Source organism: Ranitomeya variabilis, chromosome 1 (assembly GCF_051348905.1).
Source record: "Ranitomeya variabilis isolate aRanVar5 chromosome 1, aRanVar5.hap1, whole genome shotgun sequence".
Classification (NCBI taxonomy): domain Eukaryota; kingdom Metazoa; phylum Chordata; class Amphibia; order Anura; family Dendrobatidae; genus Ranitomeya; species Ranitomeya variabilis.
This window is the reverse complement of record NC_135232.1, coordinates 1,023,435,764-1,023,455,010: the sequence shown is the minus strand read 5'-3', so window position 1 is coordinate 1,023,455,010 and position 19,247 is coordinate 1,023,435,764. Positions and strand designations below refer to the sequence as shown.

Below are 19,247 nucleotides of genomic sequence, written 5' to 3'. Positions count from 1 at the left end.
AATTATAGACCTGTCTCTAATCTTCCCTTCATCTCTAAACTCCTCGAACGCCTGGTCCACTCCCGTCTTACCCGCTGTCTCTCAGATAACTCTCTTCTTGACCCTCTTCAATCTGGCTTCTGCTCTTTACACTCTACTGAAACTGCCCTCACTAAAGTCTCTAATGACCTACTAACAGCTAAATCTAATGGTCACTACTCCATGCTAATTCTCTTGGATCTCTCCGCAGCATTCGACACTGTGGATCATCAGCTCCTCCTCACTATGCTCCGCTCCATGGGCCTTAAGGATATCATTCTCTCCTGGTTCTCCTATCTCTCTGACCGATCCTTCACTGTATGTTTTGCTGGTTCCTCCTCTCACCTTCCCCTTACTGTTGGGGTTCCTCAAGGATCAGTCCTAGGCCCCCTCCTCTTCTCTTTGTATACTGCCCCTATTGGACAAACAATCAGTAGATTTGGTTTCCAGTACCATCTCTATGCTGACGACACCCAATTATACACTTCTCCTGTTATCACGCCGACCTTTTTAGAAAACACCAGTGATTGTCTTACCGCTGTCTCTAACATCATGTCCTCCCTCTATCTGAAACTGAACCTGTCAAAAACTGAACTCCTCGTGTTTTCTCCCTCTACTAACCTACCTTTGCCTGACATTGCCATCTCCGTGTGCGGTTCCACCATTACTCCAAAGCAACATGCCCGCTGCCTTGGGGTCATCCTTGATTCCGAGCTTTCATTCACCCCCACATGCAATCACTGGCTCGCTCTTCTTATCTGCATCTCAAAAATATTTCTAGAATTCGCCCTTTTCTTACTTTCGACTCTGCAAAAACTCTTACTGTTTCACTTATTCATTCTCGTCTGGACTATTGTAACTCTCTACTAATCGGCCTCCCTCTTACCAAACTCTCCCCACTCCAATCTGTCCTGAATGCTGCAGCCAGGATCATATTCCTCACCAACCGTTACACCGATGCCTCTACCTTGTGCCAGTCATTACACTGGCTACCCATCCACTCCAGAATCCAGTACAAAACTACTACCCTCATCCACAAAGCACTCCATGGCTCAGCACCACCCTACATTTCCTCTCTGGTCTCAGTCTACCACCCTACCCGTGCCCTCCGCTCCGCTAATGACCTCAGGTTAGCATCGTCAATAACCAGAACCTCCAACTCCCTTTACACATGCTGCGCCGATTCTTTGGAATGCACTACCTAGGTTAATACGATTAATCCCCAATCCCCACAGTTTTAAGCGTGCCCTAAAAACTCATTTGTTCAGATTGGCCTACCGCCTCAACGCATTAACCTAACCATCCCTGTGTGGCCCATTAAAAAAAAAAAAAAAACATAATCAGGTTCCTCTCATCATGTTCTCATACACTTTATGCAGTTAATAGCTCTCTGTGTCTGTACTGCTACATACTTAGGCAGTTAACTGGTTCATGCAGCTTTACATGAACACTCGAGCCTTACACTATGGCTAATCCGAATAACTAAAGCAATTGTTACCATCCACCTCTCGTGTCTCCCCTTTTCCTCATAGTTTGTAAGCTTGCGAGCAGGGCCCTCATTCCTCCTGGTATCTGTTTTGAACTGTGATTTCTGTTATGCTGTAATGTCTATTGTCTGTACAAGTCCCCTCCATAATTTGTAAAGCGCTGCGGAATATGTTGGCGCTATATAAATAAAATAATAATTATTATTATTATGAAAATTGTTTAGAATTGGTGGTTGATACCTTTTAATGGCTAACTGAAAAGATGGTAACAAATTGGAAGCTTTCGAGACTACACTGCTTATCACTCATGGTAATTTTGCTTCATGCCACCTGTCTTATACATGTTTTTTTTTTTTCTGTGCTATGCTGTGCATAAATATGTGATTCTTCAGAATTTCTATTAGTCTATGTCTGATGAAGAGACCTGTGTAGTCTCGAAAGCTTGCAATTTGTTACCATCTTTTCAGTTAGCCATTAAAAGGTATCAACCACTGAGGACTCTCAATTCTAAACATTTTTCTATCTACTGGCTAACACGGTACCAAGACATATATCTTTCCTGTATTATTATTATGTACAATTACAGAAAGGGGTTGCCAAGTGCTGAGACGAAGGGTATTAACACTCAATAACTGCAGTTCCAACATTCTCTGGAATTAATATAAGCACAAAAACTATGTATGCTTCTAACTGGTAATGGAACTGTGGTAATGGATTGGGGAAGGCCCTTGTCTGTTCCAGCCTGACTGTGCCCAGTGCCCAAAGCAAGGTCCATAAAGGCATGGTTGGTTGAGTTTGGTATGAAGAACTTGACTGGCCTATACAAAGCCACAAACTCAACCAAATTGAACATCTTTTTGGATGAACTAGAATAAGATTGTGAGCCAAGCCCTCTCATTCATCATAAGAATATGACCTCACAAAATGATCTTCTGAATGAATGGGCAAAACTTCCCATTTTTAGAATTGTAGAAAACCTTTCCTAAAGAGTGGAAGTTGTAAAGTGGGGATCAATTCCTAATTAATTCCTATGGATTTACAATTTAGAATGGGATGTCATACAAGGTTTTGCAGGTGCACTTCATGGTGTCCAAATACTTTTGTCCATACCTGTCATTTTCTGAAGCTAATCAAAATTGGCACTTAGGGGATAATTGATTAAGACTGACAGTTTCAATGAAAGGAAGCTTTTGTTGCTATTCATTAATAAGTGCATGCCACTTAATGAATTCAGCACATCTTCTCAGAAATGCTACTCCAGTCAGGGACTGCAAAGTATGTCTTACGAGGAATGGTTAAAGAATCTGGGAATGTTTAGCTTGCAAAAAAGAATGCTAAGTGGAGACTTAATAGCGGTCTACAAATATCTGAAGGGATGTCACCGTGGGCAGCATGGTGGCACAGTGGTTAGCACTGCAGCCTTGCAGCGCTGGAGTCCTGGGGTTAAACCCCACCAAGGACAACATCTGCAAAGAGTTTGTATGTTCTCTCCGTGTTTGTGTGGGTTTCCTCCGGGCACTCCGGCTTCATCCCACATTCCAAAGACATACTGATAGGGAATTTAGATTGTGAGCCCCATCGGGGACAGTGATGATAATGTGTGCAACCTGCAAAGCGCTGTGGAATATGTTAGCGCTATATAAAAATAAAGATTATTATTATTATTATTATCATCATTTGCACATGGAAACACAAGAAGCAGTGGAATGAAACTGAAAGGTAGAAAATACAGATTAGATATTAGAAAAAAACTTTTTGAGAGTGAGGGTGATCAATGAGTAGAACAGGCTGCCACAAGAGGTGATGAGTTCTCCTTCAATGGAAATATTCAAACAGAGGCTGGACAGACACCTGTCTGAGATGGTTTAGTGATTCCTGCATTGAGCAGGGGGCTGGACACAATGACTCTGGAGGTCCCTTCCAACATTCTATGATTCTATAAAATGTTAACCCCTAGATCTTGAAGCAGATTATACATGATACACTGTAAACTGACCACTCATGTTTTATCTTTATTTAGGTGACATCAGTTTATGGGACCTCGATAATGGAACAGTAGTTTCAGTTTTTACCCCTGATAGTAAAATCTACTGCTTGACCTTAGCAGCTGACAGAAAGACCATTCTGATCGGCATGAGTGATACACCTTCACTCATCACCCTCAAGATTGCATCAAAGGACAAGGAAAGTTCATCCTTTCTAGGGCTAGATCTATTTGGAGAAGAATCTACAAGTAGTGAAGATGAACCTGATGAGAAAGACCAAATATTAAAGATCTAAACCATAACACTTGTTCTTGTACTGGATATATAAAAGATTGTTGGAATTTCATGAGTTTTACCTGGATTTTTGTGCCTCCATCATTGAGAAGGCAAATCTTCTGATAACCATGTGGGATGTTGTTGAATCACAATGGAATATTTTTGTATAGGTCCTACAGACACCATACACGTAATCCACTTGAAATATTTGCAATATGGAATCATAAACTTTACATGAGACAAGTTTAACATCAAAATAGGATATTAAACGTTGTATGTTTTAATAGGAATTGCTTTTCTCTGGACTATTCAACTCACCACCAGGTGCACCTTCAACCATTTTGCCTTAACATAATCAAGTGGACCATTGATATTTATGGAGTGGCAACCTCTAGCTTGGTTAATCTGTAAATCTGTGCAGGACTCTGTATCTTCACATGCACCCACAAAGGAGAGTGAGTCCTTTAAGGAAAGGGAATTAAGGGAGCATAAACAATGTACCCCTCTACTCCACATTTACGTCTTTGAGATTTGTGTTGCTACTGGTTTGGACACTCTTTAGAACAAAAGCTGCTCTATTCTTATTTGTGCACCAATAACTATGACAACATTAATAACCAGAGGTGGATTTTCACGATCTTCATCAACATCAGTTCTTCCGAAGCATTACACACACTAGGTTAATATTTATCTGTGTAGGAATTAAGATAAAAGAATACTACAATTGATACTAATATATGTTATTTACCTTATTTCTGTTAAATTGTAATTTTATGTAGATAACCTGCATATAAAGACTTGGAATTATAATTGATTAAATGCAATAAATATTTAATTCTACTGTGATATCATCATCAATATGTCATTATGTCATGTGTTTCACTTTGAAGGGGCCAAGCTACCAGAAAATGTTTATCACCGATCAAAAGATAGACAATAAATGTATGAACGTGTGAACCTGGGGCTGCCAACGAACACAGACAATAAAGGTCCTATGTGCCCTGTTTGAATGGAGCTTAAGCCATGTGAGTGCACTACTGGCTGATTGATTCAATAGGGCAAATTTAATAAAACTGTTAGATTTATAGAAAGGATAAATTACAAATGTCCCATATTTATCAAAACGGTTTATGCTGTTTGATATATTTGTAGTATTAGGGCTCGCTTGTTTATTATTACATTTTTTTTACTGGGGACTTGTTTAATAGATGCATTTCCATTACTAATCCCTGGGCTTGAAGTCAAAGCTGACATCAACCTGAATACTATTACCCAACTTGCCAACGCACCTGGGCAAGGGGAAGAGAGAGGCTAAGTGCCAGAATTGGCACATCTAATGGATGCGCTCTTTCTGGGGCAGCTGAGAGCTGATGTTTTTAGCCTGGGAGGGGCCTATGTCCATGGCCCCTTCCTTGGCTATTAATATCAGCACACAGCTGTCAGCCTAGCCTTTGCTGGTTATTAATTATAGGGGGACCCAACATAATTTTTTGGGGTCCCCCAGTTTAATATCCAATAAAGGCCTAGTATGCAGTTGTGATCTGATATTAACAGCCTGGGAAGCTCCATTGTATTACTCCCTTCCCAGGCTATAAACATCTCTCCCAGCTGTTCGCTTGAAGAACACTTCCTTTTAAAACTATCTTTAAATGACAGTGTAAGGATTCTGGACTTCCCTTGTTCCTGTTCCCCCTGATCCAAGATGGAGTCTTGGATCTCACCCTGTCATTGAACTTCCTGTCTGTCCTGATTATTTAAGTCCGAGTCATGTGGTGTTCTGTGCCTGAGTATTTTGTGCTGCTGGCTCCTGAGATTCTGCCTGGGGTCTGGAGAACTCCCTGCTTCAGCTGCTCAATACTCCGGTGGTCTGCCTCGCCCCTTTCAGCTGCATCTCTCCTCTGGAACTGCTGTGACTGGCAGCACACCTGTGGAAGGATTTCCCTTGTTTGCTAAACCTTTCCCAGTGTTGTGCCTCTTTGCACAACCACACCAGGTGAGCAAGATTCTAGTGTTGCTTTTCTCACCAAAAGAGTTTTGTACTCTACTACGCTTAGATAGCGCTTCTCCCTCTTTTTCCCTTCATCCTCTTTCACCAGGACTTCACGCTCAATGCACCACCTGCATATTATTGAACTTCCACAAACAAGTGCTGTGTGCACATATGATCAAGTTTTGCTGGACTTCCTCGTTTAAGTACTGTGTGCATTTCTACTTCACTTCTGCTGGATTCCCAAGTTTAAGTACTGTGTGCATTTCCACTGATAACCTACTGGACTTTTGTCAAGTGTCTTGTTTGCCCCCTCATCATATCCTTGCTGGACTGGTTCATATTAGCAGTCGCGTCCCGCTATTCACTGTGCTGTGATTACCATATTGTGCTGAGCACCTCGTTACAATTGCAGGAATATCTGTGTTCTGTTTGCTTTCCTGTTTACCATATTGTGCTGAGCACCTCGTTACAATTGCAGGAATATCTATGTTAGTTCTGTTTGCATTTCTGTTTTGTTTAAATACATCTTTTACTGCAGCTTTGCTCTCAGACTGGTTTTATCCCACGTTATCAGATTCCTTAGTACCTATATATTGTTACAGACAGAGAATTTCTCTGTGTAAAAGCTTGTGTTAAAATCGCATTGCATACAGGTTGCATTTGCATTTCATTTGGGTGCTAGGTGATAAAAATAGCATTGTACTCGCATGACACTCGTCCAACTTTTCTGAATCAACATCAGACAGAAAGTTTTAAATGTTAGTGTGTCTCCGGCCTTAGACTGTCTTATTTACATTTACACAATTTATTGGTTGGCTTAATTTGTGCCAGAAATTTGCCCCGTTTACCAGGACGCCATGGTATCTTGTCAAGCGACATAAAGGGAGCCTGTCCTATTAATGCTATTAACCTGTTGATATCGGGTTAATCTGCAGGTTTCTTCAGGCATTCTGAAGTTGCCCAATGCCCACGCTTAGTCAACGTTCACACGTTGCATTTTTGCTGCTGGAAAAACCTGCTCTCATGGCAGTAAATAAGCCGCTTAAAAAAGCAGGTTTTGCTGCTTTTTTGTTTTCTCTTGTACATGCAGATATAGTTTAGTGCCCCCCAAAAAGATGATACATCGTCCTTAGGTTTTTGCACCAAAAATGCAGCAAAACATGATACCTGCGTTTTGCACTTACTCATTTCTTTCTATGGGTGAAAAAAACGCTGAAAAAATGCTGAAAGTGACGTGCTGCAGTTTTCAAAAATGCAGCGGTGTTCCAATGTAGTCAGAATAAAAAAACAATGTGTGTGCCTGATATTTCTGAAATCTAGCATTTGCTGTAAAACACAGGTTAAAATTTGCATTAAAAAATGCAATAAAAATACAGCAAAAATGCAACATGTGAACATAGCCTTAGAGCAGGGGTGGGGAATCTTTTTTCTGCCAAGGGCCATTTGAATATTTATACCATTCTTCGGGGGCCGTACAAACTCCGCTCACAAAGTACATCCTGACTCTTGCGGAGGTTTCAGGACGTAATCTTTCATTGCATGCCCTTCAGTGTTCAGTAGTGAACACTGCATGTGTGTGCTAACAGAGCTATAAGAAATGAGTGAGCTGGTTGTAATCAAAATACACCTCCCTCGCCAAGAATGCGGTCCCTGAGAATCTGCTCGGAAGCCTGATAAAAGGTCATCGAGGGCCATAAATGGCCCTGGGGCCTGAGGTTCCTCACCCCTGCCTCAGAGCTTCGATGCCAGAAGAAAATTAACTTTATTCGTCCTGGTAGCATTTGGATTTCAGCCATAGGGGCAGTGCCAGTGCAGGTTCAGTCACCCCTCAGTGTATAGAGAGCAATGGCCATAATTACGCCCCCGACACTGACTGACAGACAGCCCTAATGATGAGCGAGTTGTCAGCCAGTGCCAGGGCACAATAACAGTGGTGACCGAATTGCAGTGGTGTTCAATAAGGTCATTGATTAGTAGAGTAGGTGCATGTGATTGTGCTGCTGGGGAAGCAGGGATCTGGGTGTTAGGCATATTGAGACTACCCACAGAAGAGGCAGAGACGGCTTATTATCATCAGTGTCTTTCTGATACTGTATGTAAGTGATGAACAAGTGTCGCGTATGTGGTAAAGGATCTATTAACTGCACTTTCTCCTATGAACCCACAACTTATAAGGCGTATCTGCGTGTTGCGCAAAATCCAAATCTTTAAATCCGATACCAATAAATGTAGAGGACTAAATGACCTATCATCACTATAGTTTACAAAAGCAACACACAAAAAAACACCCCCTGACAAAGGTGCTTCTCCGAAACGTGCGTTGGGGCGGAGGCTCGCCCCCTGGACATCTAGATTACATCCATTATAGGTGACTATACTGATCTTATGCATTGATCTGTTTATATGTGCCTCATGATACAATGGACCCTGAGGAGAGATTAGGGTGGATTGTACCATCTGTGCATTAGCAGTGGTCTCTTCTAAATGTCTGCCTCTTTATACTATGTTTTAATATTGTGATACACTATAGAGGCTAGTGACTATTATATGTCCATCACTAGATGCTCAGGGAGACGCGCCTCCCTTTTTGCACAGCATTTATAGGGTTATGGTTTTGTGATTCATTCCCTTTCATCAGTGTCTGTAATTTTAATAATACAGTTTGTTATATTTTGATTAATTGGGAGTCAGGACCAAAGTATCATCTCCTATGAACCCAGCAGTTATTTGATCGCTGGGTGTAGGGAAGGAGCAGGAGCACCAGGGTCCTAGCAGCAGACCCAGTCAGCTCTGGTATGCAGCCAGAATCCTGAATTGCCATTGTAACCAGTAGAGTTGAGCGACTTTTACTTTTTTCGGATCGAGTCGGGTTTCGCGAAACCCGACTTTGTCAAAAGTCGGGTCGGGTGAAATCGGCCGATTATTGCGAAAAGTCGGGGGCCGACTGAAACACGAAACCCAATGCAAGTCAATGGGGAATCAAAGTTGGCAGTGAGTGGAGGACAGGAAAACACCTACAGTGCCCATTTTAATGCAAAAAACTTCAATTCTTATTACTTAAGCTTGTCAATCTTAATTTACTTTATAATAATAGTTAGGCATTAAAAACTGGGGGTCATTTGGCTAAAGTTGTGGGGGGGTAGGGCTGGCTCAAGATTTTCGTGGGCCCAGGAAACGAGGAATACGTCACGGCGGTGGAGCAGGGAGAGGTAAGTATTTCAACTTTGCAAGTGCTGTGACCCTGAGCAAGCAGGGGGGGCCCACTCATTGGCACTGGCACAGGGCCCCTCATAGTATGTCGGTGTGTTTGATGGCAGGTGGCGCCTCCCACTGGCAGAGACACTTTTGCATACTATGAGGGGCCCTGTGCCAGTGACGTCGCCAACGAGTATGCCCCCCACCTGATGATGGAACTTGCACTTTCATCTGCACCTTCCTCAATGTCCCAGTGTAAGGTGGTATAGTATGCGGGAAGGGGAACCTGACTTTCAGCAGGGTCAGATTCTGGCTGTGTAGAGTGCAAGGGGAATTTAGTGGTCTGGGTCAATGTACCAGCAGACTCATCTAGCAGTGGCTGGGCAATGGGCAGGATGAGGAGGAAACACATATATAGGCCCAAATAATAAAGTAGGCTAAATGCAGTTCAAAATTGGTAACAGCACTAAACAGGCGGCATTGCTTTGTTCAGTGGAGGAAAACTATAATGAGTGGCAGACACAGTTAGTAGGCCCAAATAATAAAGTGGGCTAAATGTCTGCCAAAAAATTGTTCATAAATAAACAGGTGGCATAGCTAGGTACAGGGGTGGGCTCCTCTGCTGAGTAGCAGACAGTGGTAGTTGGCGCAAAGTATTAACTGGTCTAAATGGAGGCCAGGGCCCCTGTATATTTTAACTATCATCTATCATTTCAACAAATTTGTATTGGCAGTGCCATTGAAGGATTTAACAGCACAAACTACACAGTGGTGGAGCAGGGAGAGGTAAGTATTGCAAGTGGTAGAGCACTGTTCGAGCTGGGGGGAACACTCTCTCGTGGGCGGCGGTACTGGCACAGGGCCCCTCATATTACGACGGTGTGTCTGACGTTGGTTGTGCACCACCACCGTCAGAGACACTTCATTGTACTATGAGGGACCCTGTGCCAGTGCCGTTGCCCAAGAGTGGGCACACCCACCTGTCCAGGCAAACGGCACTCGCACGGGTGCTTGCACCAGGTGGGGACCACGGCCCTGTGGGGGGAGTCAGCCCATTTAGGGAGGTATAAAAATGGCCTATGGTGGACATTCAGCAGCTGCAAATGGAGGAATTGGAGAAGTCAGTAAGAGGAGGTCAAAAGCAAGACATTTTTCAGGCAAGCTACGTGTCAGCAGGGGAAGGTGGGGCAAAATAATTTGAAATCCATGATTGGTTCATTTTAATGAAGGTTAGATCATCAACATTTTGGGTAGCCAGACGTGTCCTTTTTTCGGTCAGTATTGAACCAGCAGCACTGAAGACTCTTTCTGATAGCACACTAGCAGCAGGGCAAGCGTGCTCCTGTAATGCATATTCTGCCAATTCAGGCCAGGTGTCTATTTTAGATGCCCAGTAATCAAAGGGGAATGACCTGTGAGGGAGAACATCGATAAGGGAGGAAAAGTAGTTCGTAACCATACTGGACAAATGCTGTCTCCTGTCACTTTGAATCGATGCAGCAGTACCTGTCGAGTCAGTGGTCATTGTGAAATCACTCCACCACCTGGTCATAAAACCCCTCTGTGCAACGCCACTTCGGATTTGTGCACCTCTAACACCTCTGCCATGTTGCTCCCTGCAGCTCGTGTGAGAACCATCACCGCCGCTGTGTGCTGGGAATGCCTGAACCAAACGGTCTACAAGAGTTGCTTGTTTGGTAGCCAATATTTGCTCAAGGTTCTTATGTGGCATGATATTTTGTAATTTTCCTTTATATCGTGGATCCAGGAGGCAGGCCAACCAGTAATCGTCATCGGTCATCATTTTGATAATGCGGGGGTCCCTTTTTAGGATACGCAAGGCATACTCAGCCATGTGGGCCAATGTTCCAGGTGTCAATTCACTGCTTGTGCTGGGTTGAGGAGCACTTTCTTGCAAATCAACATCACTTGTGTCCCGCAAAAAACCTGTACCTGACCTTGCAACGCCACCAGTTTCTATTGCCCCGAGAAGCATCCTCCTCCCATAAATATTCATCCCCATCATCCTCCTCCTCCTCCTCTTCGTCCGCCACCTCGTCCAGGAGAGTTCCCTGAGCAGACAATGGCTGACTGTCATCAAGGCTTCCCTCCTTCTCGGCTGCAGACGCCTGCTCCTTAATGTGCGTCAAACTTTGCATCAGCAGACGCATTAGTGGGATGCTCATGCTTATGATGGCAGCCGTGTGCATTCCTCAAAACACTGAAGGAATTGACAGAGGTCTTGTAGCTTCGACCACTGCACACCAGACAACTCCATGTCTGCCATCCAAGTGCCTGCTCGTGTAAGTGTATCCTCCCACAAATTAATTACAGCACCCCTCTGTTCGCACAGCCTCTGAACCATCTGCAGTGTGGAGTTCCACCTTGTTGGAACACTGATTATTAGGCGGTGCTGAGGAAGATTCAGCGATCGCTGATGGTTCAGCATACGGCTGGAGTGTACGGGCAACCGGCGGATGTGCGAGCAAAGTCTTCGCACCTTCAGGATCAGGGCTGGTAACTCCGGATAATTTTTGAGGAAGCACTGCACCACCAGGTTCAAGGTGTGAGCCAGGCAAGGTATGTGTTTCAGTTCTGAAAGGGCTATGGCAGCCATAAAATTCCTTCCGTTATCACTGACCACCTTGACTGCCTCAAGATGTACACTGCCCAGCCATGACTGAGTTTCTTGCTGCAAGTACTCGGCCAGCGCTTCGCGGTGTGTCTGTTGTTACCCAAACACTTCATTTGTAACACAGCCTGCTGACGCTTACCACTAGCTGTTCGATCATGGGACACCTCGTGTGCAACCCTGGCAGCTGTGGATGCAGTGGTCGTGCGACTGCGCTCTGTGGACGAGCTTTCGCTTCTGGAGGAGGAGGAGGAGGGGTGGCAAACGCCTACCTCCTCCTGTTTCCTAGACCGTGGGCTAGGCAGAACTGTCCCACTATGGCTTTCCCCTGTGGACCCTGCATCCACCACATTAACCCAGTGCGCCGTGATGGACACGTAACGTCCCTGGCCATGCCTACTGGTCCATGCATCTGTTGTGAGGTGCACCTTTCCACTGACTGATTGCCTCAGTGCATGGACAATGCGGTCTTTGACATGCTGGTGGAGGGCTGGGATGGCTTTTCTTGCAAAGAAGTGCCGACTGGGTAGGTCATAGCGTGGTACTGCGTAGGCCATCAGGTCTTTGAAAGCTTCGCTTTCAACCAACCGGTAGGGCATCATCTCTAATGAGATTAGTATAGCAATGTGGGCGTTCAAACCCTGTGTACGCGGATGAGAGGATGAGTACTTTCTTTTCCTAACAAGAGTCTCTTGTAGGGTGAGCTGGACTGGAGAGCTGCATATGGTGGAACTAGCGGTGGTGGTGGTGGACATGGCAGATTGAGAGAGGGTTGTTGATGGTATTCTTGATGTTGGCCTACATAGTGTTTCCTACCAATAACCTTGTGATTCCCTGACTGCTTTGGCCTTGCGACGATACCTCCACCTTTGCTGCTGGTGGTGTCCTAACCGGTGGGCTTACAGTGAGGGAAGCAATGTAGCGTTGCTAACTACCTTCATTCTGAGCAGGTGCACCAATGGTACGGGACGTTTGGTAGTTAGTCCAGGCTTGCAAGTGCGTGCTGGTTAAATGTCTAAGCATGCACGTTGTATTTAAATTTTGAAGATACTTCCCTCTGCTAAAGGTCTTTGAGCATTTCTTACAGATAACTGATTATTCGGATCTTGGTTAAAAAATTGCCACACTACACTCTTCCTACTATGGAATACCTTTTCAGGCATTGCACGCTGTGCTACTTTCACCGGATGGCCACACTGTCCTAAAACTGTTTCTGTTTTTGACAAACGTTTTTGGCCTGATACGGGCCTGCCAGATGACAGCTGTTGCTATGTAGATGGCTGCTGTGGATCATCCTCCTCCGCTTCAGAGCTACTGGCAGCGGCACCCTCTTCCTCCAATGGCTGCCAATCTGGGTCAACAACTGGGTCATCTATCACCTCCTCTTCAATGTCATGTGCACCTTCCTCTGTGTCACCGTGTAAGGTGTTATAGCGTTCAGGACGGGGCACCATAGTCTCATCAGGGTCAGATTCTGGCTCAGTACACTGCGAGGGTAATGTAGTGATCTGAGTCAATGGAACAGCATAATAATCTAGCTGTGGCTGTGCATCAGTGCACTCCATGTCCGATTCATCTTGTAATGGGCAGTTAACAATTTCCCTTTCTAACCCAGGCACGGTATGTGTAAAGAGCTCCATGGAGTAACCTGTAGTGTCGCGTGACGCATCCTTCACTTTTGGTTTGGGTGAAGGACATAAGGAAACGTCTTGTTCCTGACTGGGAGCATCCACTGATGACTCGCTGCTTTTATATTTGGAACTTTCTGAAGAGGAGGTGAAAGAGCTAGAGGCTGAGTCAGCAAGGAAAGCCAAAACTTTTCCCTGCTGCTCCGGCTTTAAAAACTGTTTTCCTACTCCCTGATAAGGGAGTCTTCGAGGCCTTGTGTAGCCAGACGATGACGCTGGCTCAACACCTCCAGCCTTAGGTGCTATTGTGCTTTTCCCACTACCACCAGATGTACCACCACCACCATCAGTACCAGCTGGCAACCTACGCCCACAGCCTCTTCCACCAGACTTCCTAATTTTTTGGAAAATCTAACCAAAATAACAACCGTTATTTGGTACTGTAAAACAAGGTAGAAGGTGTATACTGTATAAACTTGTTGAGAATTTAAATCTCCCTTTTTTTTGGGAGACTGAACCAAAACTCAGGCCCAGTGTATATAACAATGCAATCTAAGTGGCAGAAAGTGGCTGTCTGACATACGACAAACTAACAGGACTGAAGGATATCCCCTTTGTGAGAATTTAAATCTCCCTTTTTTTTGGGAGACTGAACCAAAACTCAGGCCCAGTGTATAAAACAACACAATGTAAGTGGCAGAAAGTGGCTGGAAGATATATGAAAAAATACAAGGACTGTAGTGCAATTTCAATCTCCCTACATTGATCTCAGGACAAGTATGGCAGCAATAAAAAGGACTGCTGCACACAAAAGTGTGGACAAATAAACAAGATAACTGTGCAGAAAGGAGCAACAGGATTTTTGCTTTTAAGAAAGCAGTTGGTTTGCACAGCAGCGTGCAAACAGCAATGCAGCTATCAGGGAGCCTTATAAAGCAGCCTAATAAGCTACAGAGCTGATGCACAAAAATATAGCCTCCACTGTCCCTGCAAAAAAAAGGTGGTGTTGGACAGTGGAAATCGCTACAGCACAAGCAGTTTGGGGGTTAATCTTCCCTCCCTAACTATATCCCTTCTTCTGATGAAGCTGCAGCAATCTCTCCCCATGCTAAGATCGGCAGAAGTAAGATGGCGGTCGGTGTGCACGCCCTTTATAGCCCCTGTGACGCCGCAGAAAGCAAGCCAATCACTGTCATGCCCTTCTCTAAGATGGTGGGGACCGAGACCTATGTCATGACGCTGCCCACACTCTGCATCCTCCTTCATTGGCTGAAAAATGGCGCTGAAAGCGTCATATGAAACGCGACTTTTGCGCGCAGATCGGCGACCTCATGGCCGATCCCACACTAGGATCGGGTCGGGTTTCATGAAACCCGACTTTGCTGAAAGTCAGCGATTTTTTTTTTAATTTGTCCGATCCGTTTCTCTCAACCCTAGTAACCAGGATTTATAAACTAGCCCCAGTTACAGTGGATATCAGAAAAATAAATAAATTGTAATTAAATGTTGAAATGCCACCAAAGATTGCTTGTGACCTTATGGGGAGCACAATGTATGAATTAAATGAAGAATAAGTAAGCAGGAAAAAAAAGTTGCTGCTAATCCAAATCACTGTTACTACCCTTACATCAGTCGCAACTCACCCAAGCAGAATCTTTTCAGAATCGCTTCCACTTCTAAAGGGAATATTTCTGTAGGATGAACCCTCCTAAGCAGAATACAGTATATGAGCATACAGGTTATAATAAGCTGACTATAATTATACTTTATTCCAGAGAAATTCACCTTTCCTTAATATGAACTGTTAAAATCTATGGGCAGAATATGGATCTCCCAGAGAATCTGCCTCCAGAGATTACTGTAAATGAAAGGTGTTATCATTGTGAGACATATAACTAACACAGAACAGCAGGACGGAACTTTGTCTTCTTACAAACACATTTGCTGCAGCTCACAGCTCTGCTGTATTGTAACCCTCTCCAAACACAACCTCAATGTAAGTATAGAGGCATGACGATAAATTGCAACAAATATTATATGATAAAAAAAATTGAATTTTTATTATAAACATAGAATAAAATAAATATAAAATACATATAAAATACAATGAATTCAAGCTAAAGAACATACGAGTAGTGCGAGAGCATCAGGACATGAAAAATATGTCTGTATATTGGAAATTGTACCACCTATAATGAAAGGAAAAAATCCCCCAAACAAAGAGAATTTGGCATAAAGTCAATTCTGATTCATGATTTACAAATAAAGTGCATAGTACATAATGTGATGATTTACCATGAATTGTGCATGGGTTTTAAATCAATCATAATAGACGTGGTAAATGCCAGTGAAGGGCTATTGTGCATCTCATAATATAATATGCCGTATAATACCTGTAAAGTGCTAAGTGCAAACAGTCCCTGCTACCTCGCGCCGTTTCGCATTATGCTTCTTCAATGGGGTCGTGTCACCGTGTCACATCTATTATGATTGATTTAAAACCCATGCACAATTCATGGTAAATCATCACATTATGCACTATGCACTTTATTTGTAAATCATGAAATCAGAATTGACTTTATGCCAAATTCTCTTTGGGGGATTTTTTCTTTTAATTATAGGCGGTACAATTTCCAATATACAGACACATTTTTCATGTCCCGATGCTCCCGCTCTACTCGTATGTTCTTTAGCTTGAATTCATTGTATTTTATATTTATTTTATTCTACGTTTATAATAAAAATGACATTTTTTATCATATAATATTTGTTGAAATTTATCATCATGCCTCTATACTTACATTGAGGTTGTTTGGAGACATTAATAATAGACGTTTTGCCTATTATTTTCTTTTTTGGACTGTGTTAATTTGTATTGTAACCCTGTCTGCCTGTGACATGGAAGTTACAGCTGAGAGGAACGTGCAAATGTGTCAGGTATAATCACACACAGCTCTGCAGTGAGATCAGGCGAGCAGAGAGCGGCCATTACATATCACACTGGTAACTCCCCCATCATGTAAAATAAGCTCTGGAGGCAGATTCTCATGCAGATCAGTGTCCAACATATAGCCTGGAACAGCTTATTTACATATAAGAAGAATATGAATTTCTCTTATATAAAACATCAAGGTATCCTCGTATTTACAGCTCTTAAAATTGCATGAACAAAAAAACCCCAAACATTAAAATGATGACTTATCTATAGGATAGTGAAAAATATAAGAATGGTGAGAGTCCAACACTGGGCACCCACACGGATCAGCTACTATCCCCACCGGTGGCGGCCAGGTATAAGGAGTGTTCAGAGCAGAACAGTGCATCTCTGAGCCTCAGCTTGTTTAGTGGCTGCTGCTGGGTAATGCAGATCAGCTCTTAAAAGAATACAAAAACAAATTTGTAACTTTGCCAGCTTTTGAGTAATAAATATTATTAGGGAGATTCATCAAAGTGTTTTCGCACTTTAAAAGGTCCCAAAATTTTTATGCAACCTTTAGGGTATGTGCACACGTCAGGATTTTATGCAGAAATTTCCTGAACAAAACCGGAGATGTTCTGCAGAAAATCCGCACATGTTTTTCTCGCGTTTTTTGCACGGTTTTTGTGCGGATTTTTCGCGTTTTAATCCGGAGCTTCCCAATACATTAAATAGCGGGAAATCCGCAAAAAATCCACAAAATTAATGAACATGCTGCGTATTTTTCCGCAATGCATTTTTATCTTGGAAAAATACGCATGTGCACAAAAAATGCGGAATGCATTCAAAATGATGGGATGCTTAATGTATGCGTTTTTTAAGCGCTTTTGCGGCGGAAAACCGCCGAAAAATCCGGAACGTGTGCACATACCCTCAGAGTATGCCAGTTTTTATGCAGCTCCGACAAAATGGGCAATTGTGCTGCTGACTGGTTGTAATGTAAAGTTCAATACTGCATGTTCCACACACAAGCCTATTGTGGTTTAGCACAACACACTTTGCTGCACCACCATGGAAAACTCAGAGATTTCAGAGTTTCATTGTCGTTTCTTTCTGAATACATTACCTTCACCTGACATAATCCTCACGTTTCCGTTGCTAGAAGCTCATGTTCTCACTTCCTCCCTAGTGAGTTCTTGAAGGTATGTGAGCAGTTATGAAGGAGTTTATGTGTGGAGAAAGCCTGAGAGCTGTATATAGGAATGTATGACATGAATAACGGCATTTGTTCCGCAATGTTTATCCTGGAGGTCATTATATCGTCAATTTATTATGTACTGGTCGGCTTTATTGCACTAGATTACATACATTTTTCTTTTCAATTAATAGGATAGTCTGTACATATATTCTAGTGCACTAGTTGTATTTAAGATTCATTAATTTTTATTATTAGTACACTAATGTCTGTCACATATGAGATTTAGGCTGGAAACATACAAGTGCTTCTCACAAAATCAGAATATCATCAAAAAGTTAATTTTTTTCAGTTCTTCATTATAAAAAGTGAATCTCAGATATTATATAGAATCATTACAAGCAGAGTGATCTATTTCAAGTGTTTATTTCTGTTAATGTTGATGATTATGGCTTACAGCCAATGAAAACCCAAAAACCATTATCTCAGTAAATTAGAATACTTTATAACACAAACTTGAAAAATGATTCTAAAATCCGAAACGTTGGCCTACTAAAATGTATGTTCAGTAAATGCACTCAATACTTGGTCGGGGCTCCTTTTGCATCAATTACTGAATCAATGTGGCATGGCATGGAGGCGATCAGCCTGTGGCACTGCTGAGATGTTATGGAAGCCCAGGTTGCTTTGATAGCAGCCTTCAGCTCATCTGCATTGTTTGATCTGGTGTCTCTCACCTTCCTCTTGACATATACCCCATAGACCCAGTTTGCTGGCCAATCAAGCACAGTGATACTGTTGTTTTTAAACCGGGTATTGGTACTTTTGGCAATGTGGACAGGTGCCAAGTCCTGCTGGAGAATGAAACTTCCATCTCCAAAAAGCTTGTCTGCAGAGGGAAGCATGAAGTGCTCTAAAATTTCCTGGTAGATGGCTGCGCTGACTTTGGTCTTGATAAAACACAGTGGACCTACACCAGCAGATGACATGGCTCCCCAAACCATCACTGATTGTGGAAACTTCACACTTGACCTCAAGCAGCTTGGATTGTGTGCCTCTCCACTCTTCCTCCAGACTCTGGGACCTTGATTTCCAAATGAAATGCAATATTTAACTTACTTTAATCTGAAAACAACACCTTGGACCACTGAGCAACAGTCCAGTTCTTTTCCTCCTTGGCTCAGGTAAGACACTTCTGGCGTTGTCTATTGGTCATGAGTGGCTTGACACAAGGAATGCGACATTTGTAGCCCATGTCCTGGATACATCTGTGTATGGTGACTCTTGAAGCAATGACTCCAGCAGCAGTCCACGCTTCGTGAATCTCCCCCAAATTTTGAATGGCCTATTGTTAACAATCCTTTCAAGGCTGTGGTTATCCCGGTTGCTTGTGCACATTTTTCTACCACCTTTTTTACTTCCACTACACTTTCCATTAATATGCTTGGATACAGCACTCTGTGAACAGCCAGTTTCTTTAGCAATGACATTTTGCGGCTTACCCTCCTTGTGGAGAGTGTCAATGACTGCTTTCTGGACATCTGTCAAGTCAGCAGTCTTCCCCATGATTGTGGAGCCTACCGAAACAGACTAAGGGACCTTTTTAATCGCTTAGGAAGCCTTTGCAGGTGTTTTTTGTTAATTATTCTAAGTTACTGAGATAATGACTTTTGGATTTTTATTGGCTGTAAGCCATAATCATCAACATTAACAGAAATAAACACTTGAAATAGATTACTGTTTGTAATGACTCTATATATGAGTTTCAGTTTTGAAGAACTGAAATAAATTAACTTTTTGATGATATTCTAATTTAGCGAGAAGCACTTGTACATGTAGATATGGTGGAGTTTTAGGAGCCAGAAGTATATCCAGCGGGGAGCAGTACAAGTCCTTCTTTTTTATTTCTAATTCCTTCTGAATT

The 19,247-nt window shown here is 42.9% G+C and overlaps 1 protein-coding gene across 1 annotated transcript in view; it reads left to right on the top strand.

The window, feature by feature from the left end:
* The window catches only part of LOC143793014 (uncharacterized), a 195,081-nt gene extending 189,006 nt beyond the window's left edge, over nt 1-6,075 (top strand). The window contains exon 32 of the mRNA XM_077279566.1: nt 3,526-6,075. Coding sequence (XP_077135681.1) covers nt 3,526-3,785 — 260 coding nt within the window. The 3' untranslated portion in view covers nt 3,786-6,075. The remainder of the gene's footprint in view (nt 1-3,525) is intronic.
* Nucleotides 6,076-19,247: the final 13,172 nt, after the last annotated feature.